Raw genomic sequence first — 15040 nt, forward strand, 5'->3', positions numbered from 1 at the left:
CATAGCTGTGAACCCCTGATCATTGCCCCACCTTGTTACACACCGAGTCAGACCTTGTTGGTCACCCTGTGCCCCTTATAAATATCACTTACTACCCAGGAACAATAAAAACTAGCTACACAGTGTCATCATTCGTGTGGCTGCGGGCAGTGTCACAATTAGCGAGACCCATCCTACTTGCTCCACCCCCTACCCATCCTACTTGCTCCACCCCCTACCCATCCTACTTGCTCCACCCCCTACCCATCCTACTTGCTCCACCCCCTACCCATCCTACTTGCTCCACCCCTACCCATCCTACTTTGCTCCACCCCCTACCCATCCTACTTGCTCCACCCTCTGCCCATCCTACTTGCTCCACCCCCTGCCCATCCTACTTGCTCCACCCCCTACCCATCCTACTTGCTCCACCCCCTACCCATCCTACTTGCTCCATCCCCTGCCCATCCTACTTGCTCCACCCCATACCCATCCTACTTGCTCCACCCCCTACCCATCCTACTTGCTCCACCCCCTACCCATCCTACTTGCTCCACCCCCTACCCATCCTACTTGCTCCATCCCCTGCCCATCCTACTTGCTCCACCCCCTACCCATCCTACTTGCTCCACCCCCTACCCATCCTACTTGCTCCACCCCCTACCCATCCTACTTGCTCCACCCCCTACCCATCCTACTTGCCCCACCCCCTACCCATCCTACTTGCTCCACCCCCTACCCATCCTACTTGCACCACCCCCTGCCCATCCTACTTGCTCCACCCCCTACCCATCCTACTTGCTCTACCCCCTACCCATCCTACTTGCCCCACCCCCTACCCATCCTACTTGCTCCACCCCCTACCCATCCTACTTGCTCCACCCCCTACCCATCCTACTTGCTCCACCCCCTACCCATCCTACTTGCTCTACCCCCTACCCATCCTACTTGCCCCACCCCCTACCCATCCTACTTGCTCCACCCTCTACCCATCCTACTTGTTCCACCCCCTACCCATCCTACTTGCTCCACCCCCTACTCATCCTACTTGCTCCACCCCCTACTCATCCTACTTGCTCCACCATCTACCCATCCTACTTGCTCCACCCCCTACCCATCCTACTTGCTCCACCCCCTACTCATCCTACTTGCTCCACCCCCTACCCATCCTACTTGCTCCACCCCCTACCCAAACTACTTGCTCCACCCCCTACCCATCCTACTTGCTCCACCCCCTACCCATCCTACTTGCTCCACCCCATACTCATCCTACTTGCTCCACCCCCTACTCATGCTACTTGCTCCACCCCCTACCCATCCTACTTGCTCCACCCCCTACCCGTCCTACTTGCTCCACCCCCTACCCGTCGTACTTGCTCCACCCCATACGCATCCTACTTGCTCCACCCTCTACCCATCCTACTTGCTCCACCTCCTACCCATCCTACTTGCTCCACCCCCTACCCATCCTACTTCCTCCACCCTCTACCCATCCTACTTGCTCCACCCCCTACCCATCCTACTTGCTCCACCCTCTACCCATCCTACTTGCACCACCCCCTACCCATCCTACTTGCTCCACCCTCTACCCATCCTACTTGCTTCACCCTCTGCCCATCCTACTTGCTCCACCCCCTACCTATCCTACTTGCTCCACCCCCTACCCATCCTACTTGCTCCACCCCTACCCATCCTACTTGCGCCACCCCCTACCCATCCTACTTGCTCCACCCCCTACTCATCGTACTTGCTCCACCCCCTACCCATCCTACTTGCTCCACCCCATACCCAACCTACTTGCTCCACCCTCTGCCCATCCCACTTGCTCCACCCTCTACCAATCCTACTTGCGCCACCCCCTACTCATCCTACTTGCTCCACCCCCTACCCAACCTACTTGCTCGACCCTCTACCCATCCTACTTGCCCCACCCCCGACTCATCCTACTTGCTCAACCCCCTACCCGTCCTTCTTGCTCCACTCCCTACCCATTCTACTTGCTCCACCCTCTACCCATCCTACTTGCTCCACCCTCTGCCCATCCTACTTGCTCCACCCCCTACCCATCCTACTTGCTCCACCCCCTACCCATCCTACTTGCTCCACCCCCTACCCATCCTACTTGCTCCACCCCCTACTCATCCTACTTTGCTCCACCCTCTACCCATCCTACTTGCTCCACCCTCTGCCCATCCTACTTGCTCCACCCCCTACCCATCCAACTTGCTCCACCCCCTACTCATCCTACTTGCTCCACCCCCTACTCATCCTACTTGCTCCACCCCCTGCCCATCCTACTTGCTCCACCCCCTACTCATCCTACTTGCTCCACCCCCTACCCATCCTACTAGCTCCACCCCCTACCCATCCTACTTGCTCCACCCCATACCCATCCTACTTGCTCCACCGCCTACCGATCCTACTTGCTCCACCCTCTGCCCATCCTACTTGCTCCACCCCCTACCCATCCTACTTGCTCCACCCCCTACTCATCCTACTTGTTCCACCCCTACTCATCCTACTTGCTCCACCCCCTGCCCATCCTACTTGCTCCACCCCCTACTCATCCTACTTGCTCCACCCCCTACTCATCCTACTTGCTCCACCCCTACTCATCCTACTTGCTCCACCCCTACTCATCCTACTTGCTCCACCCCCTACCCATCCTACTTGCTCCACCATCTACCCATCCTTCTTGTGCCACCCCCTACTCATCCTATTTGCTCCACCCTCTACCCATCCTAATTGTTCCACCCTCTACCCATCCTACTTGCTCCACCCTCTACCCGTGCTACTTGCTCCACCCCCTACCCATCCTACTTGTCCACCCTCTACTCATCCTACTTGCTCCACCCCCTTCCCGACCTACTTGCTCCACCTCCTACCCATCCTGCTTGCTCCACCCCCTACTCATCCTACTTGCTCCACCCTCTACTCATCCTACTTGCTCCACCCTCTGCCCATCCTACTTGCTCCACCCTCTACTCATCCTACTTGCTCCACCCTCTGCCCATCCTACTTGCTCCACCTCCTACCCATCCTACTTGCTCCACCCCCTACTCATCTTACTTGCTCCACCCCCTACTCATCCTACTTGCTCCACCCCCTACTCATGCTACTTGCTCCACCCCCTACCCATCCTACGTGCTCCACCTTCTACCCATCCTACTTGCTCCACCCCCTACCCATCCTACTTGTTCCACCCCCTACCCATCCTACTTGATCCACCCCCTACCCATCCTACTTGCTCCACCCTCTTCCCATTTTACTTGCTCCACCCCTACCCGTCCTACTTGCTCCACCCATACCCATCCTACTTGCTCCACCCCCTACTCATCCTACTTGCTCCACCCCCTACCTATCCTACTTGCTCCACCCCCTACCCATCCTACTTGCTCCACCCTCTACCCATCCTACTTGCCCCACCCCCTACCCATCCTACTTGCTCCACCCTCTACCCATCCTACTTGCTCCACCCCCTACCCATCCTACTTGCACCATCATCTACCCATCCTACTTGCTCCACCCCCTACCCATCCTATTTGCTCCACCCTCTACCTATCCTACTTGCTCCACCCTCTACCCATCCTACTTGCTCCACCCCCTACCCATCCTACTTGCCCCACCCCCTACCCATCCTTCTTGCTCCACCCCCTACCCATCCTACTTGCTCCACCCCCTACCCATCCTTCTTGCTCCACCCCCTACCCATCCTACTTGCTCCACCCCCTACCCATCCTACTTGCTCCACCCCCTACCCATCCTACTTGCCCCACCCCCTACCCATCCTACTTGCTCCACCCCCTACCCATCCTAGGTGCGCCACCCCCTACTCATCCTACTTGCTCCACCCCCTACTCATCCTACTTGCTCCACCCCCTACCCATCCTACTTGCTCCACCCCCTTCCCATCCTACTTGCTCCACCCCCTTCCCATCCTACTTGCTCCACCCGCCAGCGTGGAGTCACGTGGTTCACCCAATGGGTGCGGGGGGCGTTTTGGGGAATCGCGATTATTTTTTATTAAAGGGGGTTTATTCGATACAGTCGGCATCGATTCTATGCTATCGATCCGCTCCGGCTTCGTCTGCGCGCCTATGGGAATCTCTACGGGGTACATCGCAAGGTTCGAATTCTTCCAATCGATTCCAAACGTTAGATTCCGCACGGGACGATTCTGTAGCCCGTGTTTAGGAATCGCCAGGCCCAGCTGTTGTTGTCGGATTCCTCCTCGCCTGGACGCGTCTGTCTCTCTGTGTCTCTCTGTGTCTCTCTTTGTCTCTGTGTGTCTCTCTTTGTCTCTGTGTGTCTCTGTGTCTCTCTCTGTCTCTGTGTGTCTCTCTGTGTCTCTGTGTGTCTCTGTGTCTCTGTCTCTCTGTGTCTCTCTGTGTCTCTGTCTCTCTCCGTCTCTCTGTCTCTGTGTCTCTCTGTGTCTCTCTGTCTCTCTGTGTCTCTCTTTGTCTCTCTGTGTCTCTGTCTCTCTGTGTGTCTCTGTGTCTCTGTGTGTCTCTCTGTGTCTCTCTGTCTCTGTGTCTCTCTGTGTCTCTGTCTCTCTGTGTGTCTCTGTGTCTCTCTGTGTCTCTCTGTGTCTCTGTCTCTCTGTGTGTCTCTGTGTCTCTGTCTCTCTCTGTCTCTCTGTGTCTCTGTGTCTCTCTGTCTCTCTGTGTCTCTCTTTGTCTCTCTGTGTCTCTGTGTGTCTCTGTGTCTCTCTGTGTCTCTGTCTCTCTGTCTCTCTGTGTCTCTGTGTCTCTCTGTCTCTCGGTGTCTCTCTGTGTCTCTGTGTGTCTCTGTGTCTCTCTGTGTCTCTCTTTGTCTCTCTCTGTGTCTCTCTGTGTCTCTGTGTGTCTGTGTCTCTGTGTGTCTCTCTGTGTCTCTGAGGTCACGGCCGTGTTTTTCTCTCTGTGTCTCTGAGGTCACGGCCGTGTTTGTCTCTCTCCCCGTGTAACCACCACCACCACCCTCTGTGCTGAACTCTCCCGAGTCCCATTCCGCTAGTAGCCCCCCGCCAACCCCTCCCCCCTCCCCTCCCCCTCCCCCCGCCCCCCCGCCATGGGGAACTGCCTCAAGGCGGCGTCGCTGGACGACCTCTCCCTGCTGCACGACTCGGAGCCCGGGGACGCGCAGGCGGCGGGGCCACCCCCCCCCTACCAGGCAAGCCGGGGGGGGGGGGGCACCTGGGGGGCGTCGTAGCTAGGGACACGGCTTACCGGGCAGTGCGACGCAGGGGGAGCGACTGTGACCCCCCCCCCCCCACACAACCCCCCCAACACAACCCCCCCCCCACACACAACCCCCCCCCCAACACAACCCCCCCAACACAACCCCCCCAACACAACCCCCCCCAACACAACCCCCCCCAACACAACCCCCCCCCAACACAACCCCCCCAACACAACCCCCCCAACACAACCCCCCCCAACACAACCCCCCCCAACACAACCCCCCCCCCAACACAACCCCCCCAACACAACCCCCCCCAACACAACCCCCCCAACACAACCCCCCCCAACACAACCCCCCCCAACACAATCCCCCCCCCCAACACAACCCCCCCCCAACACAACCCCCCCCAACACAACCCCCCCAACACAACCCCCCCCAACACAACCCCCCCCCAACACAACCCCCCCAACACAACCCCCCCAACACAACCCCCCCCAACACAACCCCCCCCAACACAACCCCCCCCCAACACAACCCCCCCAACACAACCCCCCCCAACACAACCCCCCCAACACAACCCCCCCAACACAACCCCCCCCAACACAACCCCCCCAACACAACCCCCCCAACACAACCCCCCCAACACAACCCCCCCCAACACACCCCCCCCCCACGTCAGGGCCCAGACAGCTCGGTGGCTGGGGGGGGGCTCATGGTTAGCAGGGGGAGAGGTGGAGGAGGGTTCATCACAGGGGGGGAGGGAGGGGAGAGGGTTCTTCACAGGGGAGAGGGTTCATCACAGGGGGGGAGGGAGGGGAGAGGGTTCTTCACAGGGGAGAGGGTTCATCACAGGGGGGGAGGGAGGGGAGAGGGTTCATCACAGGGAGGGAGGGAGGGGAGAGGGTTCATCACAGGGAGGGGAGAGGGTTCATCACAGGGAGGGAGGGAGGGGAGAGGGTTCATCACAGGAAGGGGAGAGGGTTCATCACAGGGAGGGAGGGAGGGGAGAGGGTTCATCACAGGGAGGGGAGAGGGTTCATCACAAGGAGGAGGGAGGGGAGAGGGTTCATCACAGGGAGGGTTAATCACAAGGAGGGGAGAGGGTTAATCACAGGGGGGAGGGAGGGGAGAGGGTTCATCACAGGGAGGAGGGTTCATCACAGGGAGGAGGGAGGGGAGAGGGTTAATCACAAGGAGGGGAGAGGGTTCTTCACAGGGGAGAGGGTTCATCACAGGGAGGAGGGAGGGGAGAGGGTTCTTCACAGGGAGGAGGGAGGGGAGAGGGTTCTTCACACCACTCGTGCTGCATGTCCCCGGGTCCCAGCGAGTCGTGGAGCGAGAGGATGGAGGAGGTCGCTAGAGGCCCCAGCACCACCAGGCGGAGACGCGCCGAGTTCTGGCAGCGGTTGCGTGCGGTGTGTGGTGAGTGTGTGGTGAGTGTGTGGTGAGTGTGTGGTGTGTGTGTGGTGTGTGTGGTGAGTGTGTTGTGTGGTGTGTGTTGTGTGTGTGGTGTGTGTGTGGTGTGTGTGGTGAGTGTGTTGTGTGGTGTGTGTGGTGTGTGTTGTGTGTGTGGTGTGTGTGTGGTGTGTGTGTGGTGTGTGTGTGGTGTGTGTGGTGAGTGTGTTGTGTGGTGTGTGTGGTGTGTGTGTGTTGTGTGGTGTGTGTGGTGTGTGTGTGGTGTGTGTGTGGTGTGTGTGTGGTGTGTGTGGTGAGTGTGTTGTGTGGTGTGTGTGTGTTGTGTGGTGTGTGTGGTGTGTGTGTGGTGTGTGTGGTGTGTGTGTGGTGTGTGTGGTGTGTGTGGTGTGTGTGGTGTGTGTGTGTGGTGAGTGTGTGTGGTGAGTGTGTGGTGTGTGTGTGGTGAGTGTGTGGTGTGTGTGTGGTGTGTGTGTGGTGTGTGTGTGGTGTGTGGGTGGTGAGTGTGTGGTGTGTGTGTGTGGGGAGGTTGTGTGTGTGTGGTGTGTGTGTGGTGTGTGTGTGTGGTGAGTGTGTGTGTGGTGTGTGTGTGTGGTGAGTGTGTGGTGTGTGTGTGTGTGGTGAGTGTGTGGTGTGTGTGTGGTGAGTGTGTGGTGTGTGTGTGGTGAGGTTGTGTGTGTGGTGTGTGTGGTGTGTGTGTGTGGTGTGTGTGTGGTGAGTGTGTGTGGTGAGTGTGTGGTGAGTGTGTGTGGTGTGTGTGTGGTGTGTGTGTGTGGTGTGTGTGTGGTGAGTGTGTGGTGTGTGTGTGTGGTGTGTGTGTGGTGAGTGTGTGGTGAGTGTGTGTGGTGAGTGTGTGGTGAATGTGTGGTGTGTGTGTGTGGTGAGTGTGTGTGTGGTGAGTGTGTGGTGAGTGTGTGTGTGGTGAGTGTGTGTGGTGAGGTTGTGTAGTGAGTGTGTGTGTGTGGGGAGTGTGTGTGGTGAGTGTGTATGTGGTGAGCGTGTTTGGTGAGTGTTTGGTTAGTGTGTGTGTGGTGAGTGTGTGGTGTGTGTGGTGATTGTGTGGTGAGTGTGTGTGTGGTGAGGTTGTGTGTGGTGTGTGTGTGGTGAGTGTGTGTGTGGTGAGTGTGTGTGTGTGGTGAGTGTGTGGTGAGTGTGTGTGTGGTGAGGTTGTGTGGTGAGTGTGTGTGTGGTGAGGTTGTGTTGTGAGTGTGTGTGTGGTGAGGTTGTGTGTGGTGTGTGTGTGGTGAGTGTGTGTGTGTGGTGAGTGTGTGGTGAGTGTGTGTGTGGTGAGGTTGTGTGGTGAGTGTGTATGTGGTGAGGTTGTGTGGTGAGTGTGTGTGTGGTGAGTTCAAATCCCGCTCATGGCCAACACCGAGTGACGATTATCTGAGCCGGTCCTGGCCCTCCCCTAGGTGGACTCGGCCTCCAGTGAGTACCCGGGACGGCGCTGTGCAGTGAACATCGCCACTGGGGAGACAAAGGCGGTCGGGCGTGTTGCTGGCCACCCACCCCTCGTGAGCCATGCTGTTAGCTACTTGCTAACAGCACTCGCCCCAACAGTCTGTTACAGGCTACGCGGGGGATCTTTGTCTTTTGGTTGTGCAGGAGGAGGAGGAGGAGGCGGGTGAGGCTCTGCCGCACTCGCTGGGGAGTGTGGAGGAGCAGGTCCGTGTGGCCCAGCGCCTGGGACTCATCCAGCACCTGCCCCACGGCCTCTACGACGACGCGGGGCCCAGCGAGAAGACCGGTCGCGAGTGAGACGCTCGTCCTCACACCTCACCACACTACTCACCACACCACACACCACACTACACACCACAGTACACACCACACACCTCACCACACTACTCACCACACTACACACCACACTACACACCACACTACACACCACACTACACACCACACTACACACCACACACCTCACCACACTACACACCACACTACACACCACACACCTCACCACACTACTCACCACACCACACACCTCACCACACTACACACCACACACCTCACCACACTACACACCACACTACACACCACACACCTCACCACACTACTCACCACACCACACACCTCACCACACTACTCACCACACTACACACCACACTACACACCACACACCTCACCACACTACACACCACACTACACACCACACACCTCACCACAGTACACACCACACTACACACCACACACCTCACCACAGTACACACCACACTACACACCTCACCACACTACACACCACACTACACACCACACTACACACCACACACCTCACCACACACCTCACCACAGTACACACCACACACCTCACCACAGTACACACCACACTACACACCACACACCTCACCACAGTACACACCACAGTACACACCACACACCTCACCACAGTACACACCACAGTACACACCACACTACACACCTCACCACACTACACACCACACTACACACCACACTACACACCACACACCTCACCACACACCTCACCACAGTACACACCACACACCTCACCACAGTACACACCACACTACACACCACACACCTCACCACAGTACACACCACAGTACACACCACACACCTCACCACAGTACACACCACAGTACACACCACACCACACACCTCACCACAGTACACACCACACTACACACCACACACCTCACCACACTACACACCACAGTACACACCACACACCTCACCACACACCTCACCACAGTACACACCACACTACACACCACACACCTCACCACAGTACACACCACACCACACACCTCACCACAGTACACACCACAGTACACACCACACACCTCACCACACTACTCACCACAGTACACACCACACTACACACCACACACCTCACCACAGTACACACCACACTACACACCACACACCTCACTACAGTACACACCTCAGTACACACCACACACCTCACCACACACCTCACCACAGTACACACCACACTACACACCACACACCTCACCACAGTACACACCACAGTACACACCACAGTACACACCACACTACACACCACACACCTCACCACAGTACACACCACACTACACACCACACACCTCACCACAGTACACACCACACACCTCACCACACACCTCACCACAGTACACACCACACTACACACCACACACCTCACCACAGTACACACCACACTACACACCACACACACCACAGTACACACCACACTACACACCACACACCTCACCACAGTACACACCACAGTACACACCACACTACACACCACACACCTCACCACAGTACACACCACAGTACACACCACACTACACACCACACACCTCACCACAGTACACACCACACTACACACCACACACCTCACCACAGTACACACCACACTACACACCACACACCTCACCACAGTACACACCACAGTACACACCACACACCTCACCACACTACTCACCACACTACACACCACACACCTCACCACACACCTCACCACAGTACACACCACACACCTCGCCACAGTACACACCACACTACACACCACACACCTCACCACAGTACACACCACAGTACACACCACACGCCTCACCACAGTACACACCACAGTACACACCACACCACACACCTCACCACAGTACACACCACACTACACACCACACACCTCACCACACTACACACCACAGTACACACCACACACCTCACCACACACCTCACCACAGTACACACCACACTACACACCACACACCTCACCACAGTACACACCACACCACACACCTCACCACAGTACACACCACAGTACACACCACACACCTCACCACACTACTCACCACAGTACACACCACACTACACACCTCACCACAGTACACACCACACTACACACCACACACCTCACTACAGTACACACCTCAGTACACACCACACACCTCACCACACACCTCACCACAGTACACACCACACTACACACCACACACCTCACCACAGTACACACCACAGTACACACCACAGTACACACCACACTACACACCACACACCTCACCACAGTACACACCACACTACACACCACACACCTCACCACAGTACACACCACACACCTCACCACACACCTCACCACAGTACACACCACACTACACACCACACACCTCACCACAGTACACACCACACTACACACCACACACCTCACCACAGTACACACCACACTACACACCACACACCTCACCACAGTACACACTACAGTACACACCACACTACACACCACACACCTCACCACAGTACACACCACAGTACACACCACACTACACACCACACACCTCACCACAGTACACACCACACTACACACTACACACCTCACCACAGTACACACCACACTACACACCACACACCTCACCACAGTACACACCACAGTACACACCACACACCTCACCACACTACTCACCACACTACACACCACACTACACACCACACACCTCACCACACTACTCACCACAGTACACACCACACTACACACCACACACCTCACCACAGTACACACCACAGTACACACCACACACCTCACCACAGTACACACCACAGTACACACCACACTACACACCACACACCTCACCACACTACACACCACACTACACACCACACACCTCACCACACTACTCACCACAGTACACACCACACTACACACCACACACCTCACCACACTACACACCACACTACACACCACACACCTCACCACAGTACACACCACAGTACACACCACACACCTCACCACACTACTCACCACAGTACACACCACACACCTCACCACAGTACACACCACACTACACACCACACACCTCACCACACTACTCACCACAGTACACACCAAACAACAACCGCCATTCGCCACTAAGTGATGGTGACGTCACCACGACGCTTGTGCCAGGCTATGTGCACCCTGAGGCCACGTGAAGTGTCGAACGCCCGCTGGCAGGAGGTCACGGGGCAGACCCAGGTGCCACGGGTCGACTGACTGAGATGACTGGCTGATGCACCACCTGTGCCCCCTACTGTGGCAACCTGCTGTGCTTTAGCCACCCGGCGCTCCGCTCGTTGTTGTGAGCGTCGCTCCTCCGCCCTCCGTTGTTGTTGGAGGGCGACTGCCTCCAACTGCCCAGTAGCGTCCTTCACGAGCATCCTCCACAGAGGCCGATCTTGACACCGCTGGTACCAGTCATCGGCAAGTCCACTCAGCTCCACGTCCTCCTGTACCACATCACTCCATCTCTTCTCTAGCCCGTGCCGCGCCCGCTTAGCCCCCTCAATCCGGCCGAACAAAAGCTGTTTCGGCATGCGGTGGCTGGGCATGCGGGCTACATGACCCAGCCATCGCAGCCTTCCCCGCCGGAGGAGCTCACCGATGGGACCTTGCCCAGATCTTTCAAGGATTTGTGATTAAACCCAGGATGGATCGTAGGCAGGCCAGCCTAAATGTTTCTAACCGGCGAAGATGTTCCATTAGGGGGGTCCACGTTTCACAAGCGTAGAGAAGGGAGGGAATGACCGTGGCCGAGAAGACCTGAAGCTTAGTGCGGAGCGACAGACCAGATAGCTTCCACACAGCGTTACGCAACCGATGAAAAGATATTGCCGCTCGACTGATTCGGAGTGAGACCTCTGCTGTTAAACTGGAGCCAGTCATAAGCACACTGCCCAGGTATGGGAAACTCTCCACTCTCTCCACAACTGCCCCATCACCGATTGGGAGTTGTGGGGGTGGAGTGTCCGATGGTACAAAATACCCAGGCAGGTGCTTAGTTTTGGTGGGACTGATGGTAAGGCCCCACCTCTTAGTGGCACGCTCCAGTCTCAGCAGCAGCGTCTCCAACTCCTCCTCTGAATGAGCAGCTATTACCAAATCATCAGCATACATAACGTGGTTGAGCAATAGGGAGCCATCCCTTGACCGCACCCGGGCATCGATCAGCCTCCCATTATATATTTACCATATGGAGATTCCCCCGGCACAGCTATTGAAGGCTTTACGAACTACGTGGTCAAAATAGATGTTAAATAATGTGGGAGCCAGAGGACATCCCTGTTGCATCGCAAGGTGTACAGGGAATGGCTCTGACTCCCGGCCACGTAGTTTTACCCGGGCCCGCTCACTATCATGAAGGTCCTTAATGATCGTGAGCAGAGGGTCAGGTACTCCAAAAGCACGAAGAACAACCCAGAGCCCAGGCCTACTGATGGTATCATAGGCCTTGACCAGGTCAATAAAGCAGAGATGTAGGTCTTGTTGGAATTCCCTACACCTCTGCTGTAGCTGACAGACAGAAAATATGGCATCTGTGCAGGACCGCCCTTTCCTGACACCGCATTGGGGCTCCGCAAGCCTCTCCTCAGCATGCCTGGCAAGGCGATGTTGAATAATCCTTGCCAGGACCTTTCCCAGCACACTGAGGAGCGAGATGCCCCTGTAGTTGTTACAGTCTGTGCGGTCCCCCTTCTTAAAAAGGGGGACCACCAGGGCATACTTCCAATCTTGCAGAACCCGTCCAGTGGTCCAGACTGTTGTTATGATGTCATATAGGGCAGTCTGTGCACAAACGCCGCCCTCCCTCAGCATTTCGCTTGGGAGATCATCTCTGCCCGCTGCCTTTCCTGGTCTCAGACTCCGGATCGCCTTCAGTACTTCCTCAACAGATGGCACCTCAGCTATCCACTCACAGGGGGTGACTTCTTCCAATATTTGAGTACACACCACACTACACACCACACACCTCACCACAGTACACACCACACTACACACCACACACCTCACCACACACCTCACCACAGTACACACCACACTACACACCACACACCTCACCACAGTACACACCACAGTACACACCACAGTACACACCACACTACACACCACACACCTCACCACAGTACACACCACACTACACACCACACACCTCACCACAGTACACACCACACACCTCACCACACACCTCACCACAGTACACACCACACTACACACCACACACCTCACCACAGTACACACCACACTACACACCACACACCTCACCACAGTACACACCACACTACACACCACACACCTCACCACAGTACACACTACAGTACACACCACACTACACACCACACACCTCACCACAGTACACACCACAGTACACACCACACTACACACCACACACCTCACCACAGTACACACCACACTACACACTACACACCTCACCACAGTACACACCACACTACACACCACACACCTCACCACAGTACACACCACAGTACACACCACACACCTCACCACACTACTCACCACACTACACACCACACTACACACCACACACCTCACCACACTACTCACCACAGTACACACCACACTACACACCACACACCTCACCACAGTACACACCACAGTACACACCACACACCTCACCACAGTACACACCACAGTACACACCACACTACACACCACACACCTCACCACACTACACACCACACTACACACCACACACCTCACCACACTACTCACCACAGTACACACCACACTACACACCACACACCTCACCACACTACACACCACACTACACACCACACACCTCACCACAGTACACACCACAGTACACACCACACACCTCACCACACTACTCACCACAGTACACACCACACACCTCACCACAGTACACACCACACTACACACCACACACCTCACCACACTACTCACCACAGTACACACCAAACAACAACCGCCATTCGCCACTAAGTGATGGTGACGTCACCACGACGCTTGTGCCAGGCTATGTGCACCCTGAGGCCACGTGAAGTGTCGAACGCCCGCTGGCAGGAGGTCACGGGGCAGACCCAGGTGCCACGGGTCGACTGACTGAGATGACTGGCTGATGCACCACCTGTTCCCCCTACTGTGGCAACCTGCTGTGCTTTAGCCACCCGGCGCTCCGCTCGTTGTTGTGAGCGTCGCTCCTCCGCCCTCCGTTGTTGTTGGAGGGCGACTGCCTCCAACTGCCCAGTAGCGTCCTTCACGAGCATCCTCCACAGAGGCCGATCTTGACACCGCTGGTACCAGTCATCGGCAAGTCCACTCAGCTCCACGTCCTCCTGTACCACATCACTCCATCTCTTCTCTAGCCCGTGCCGCGCCCGCTTAGCCCCCTCAATCCGGCCGAACAAAAGCTGTTTCGGCATGCGGTGGCTGGGCATGCGGGCTACATGACCCAGCCATCGCAGCCTTCCCCGCCGGAGGAGCTCACCGATGGGACCTTGCCCAGATCTTTCAAGGATTTGTGATTAAACCCAGGATGGATCGTAGGCAGGCCAGCCTAAATGTTTCTAACCGGCGAAGATGTTCCATTAGGGGGGTCCACGTTTCACAAGCGTAGAGAAGGGAGGGAATGACCGTGGCCGAGAAGACCTGAAGCTTAGTGCGGAGCGACAGACCAGATAGCTTCCACACAGCGTTACGCAACCGATGAAAAGATATTGCCGCTCGACTGATTCGGAGTGAGACCTCTGCTGT

The 15040-nt window shown here is 56.5% G+C and overlaps 1 protein-coding gene across 1 annotated transcript in view; it reads left to right on the plus strand.

Annotated features, from left to right (window-relative positions):
• The first annotated feature begins 4122 nt into the window (after positions 1-4122).
• The window catches only part of LOC116952746 (RING finger protein 11-like), a 19864-nt gene continuing 8946 nt past the window's right edge, over positions 4123-15040 (plus strand). The window contains exons 1-2 of the mRNA XM_076074430.1: positions 4123-5130; positions 8161-8309. Of these exons, the coding sequence (XP_075930545.1) occupies positions 5029-5130; positions 8161-8309 (251 nt within the window). The 5' untranslated portion in view covers positions 4123-5028. The remainder of the gene's footprint in view (positions 5131-8160; positions 8310-15040) is intronic.

Source organism: Petromyzon marinus, chromosome 48, assembly GCF_048934315.1.
Source record: "Petromyzon marinus isolate PM22_M1 ecotype Great Lakes invasive population chromosome 48, UKy_Petmar_22M1.pri1.0, whole genome shotgun sequence".
NCBI classification, from domain to species: Eukaryota; Metazoa; Chordata; class Hyperoartia; order Petromyzontiformes; family Petromyzontidae; genus Petromyzon; species Petromyzon marinus.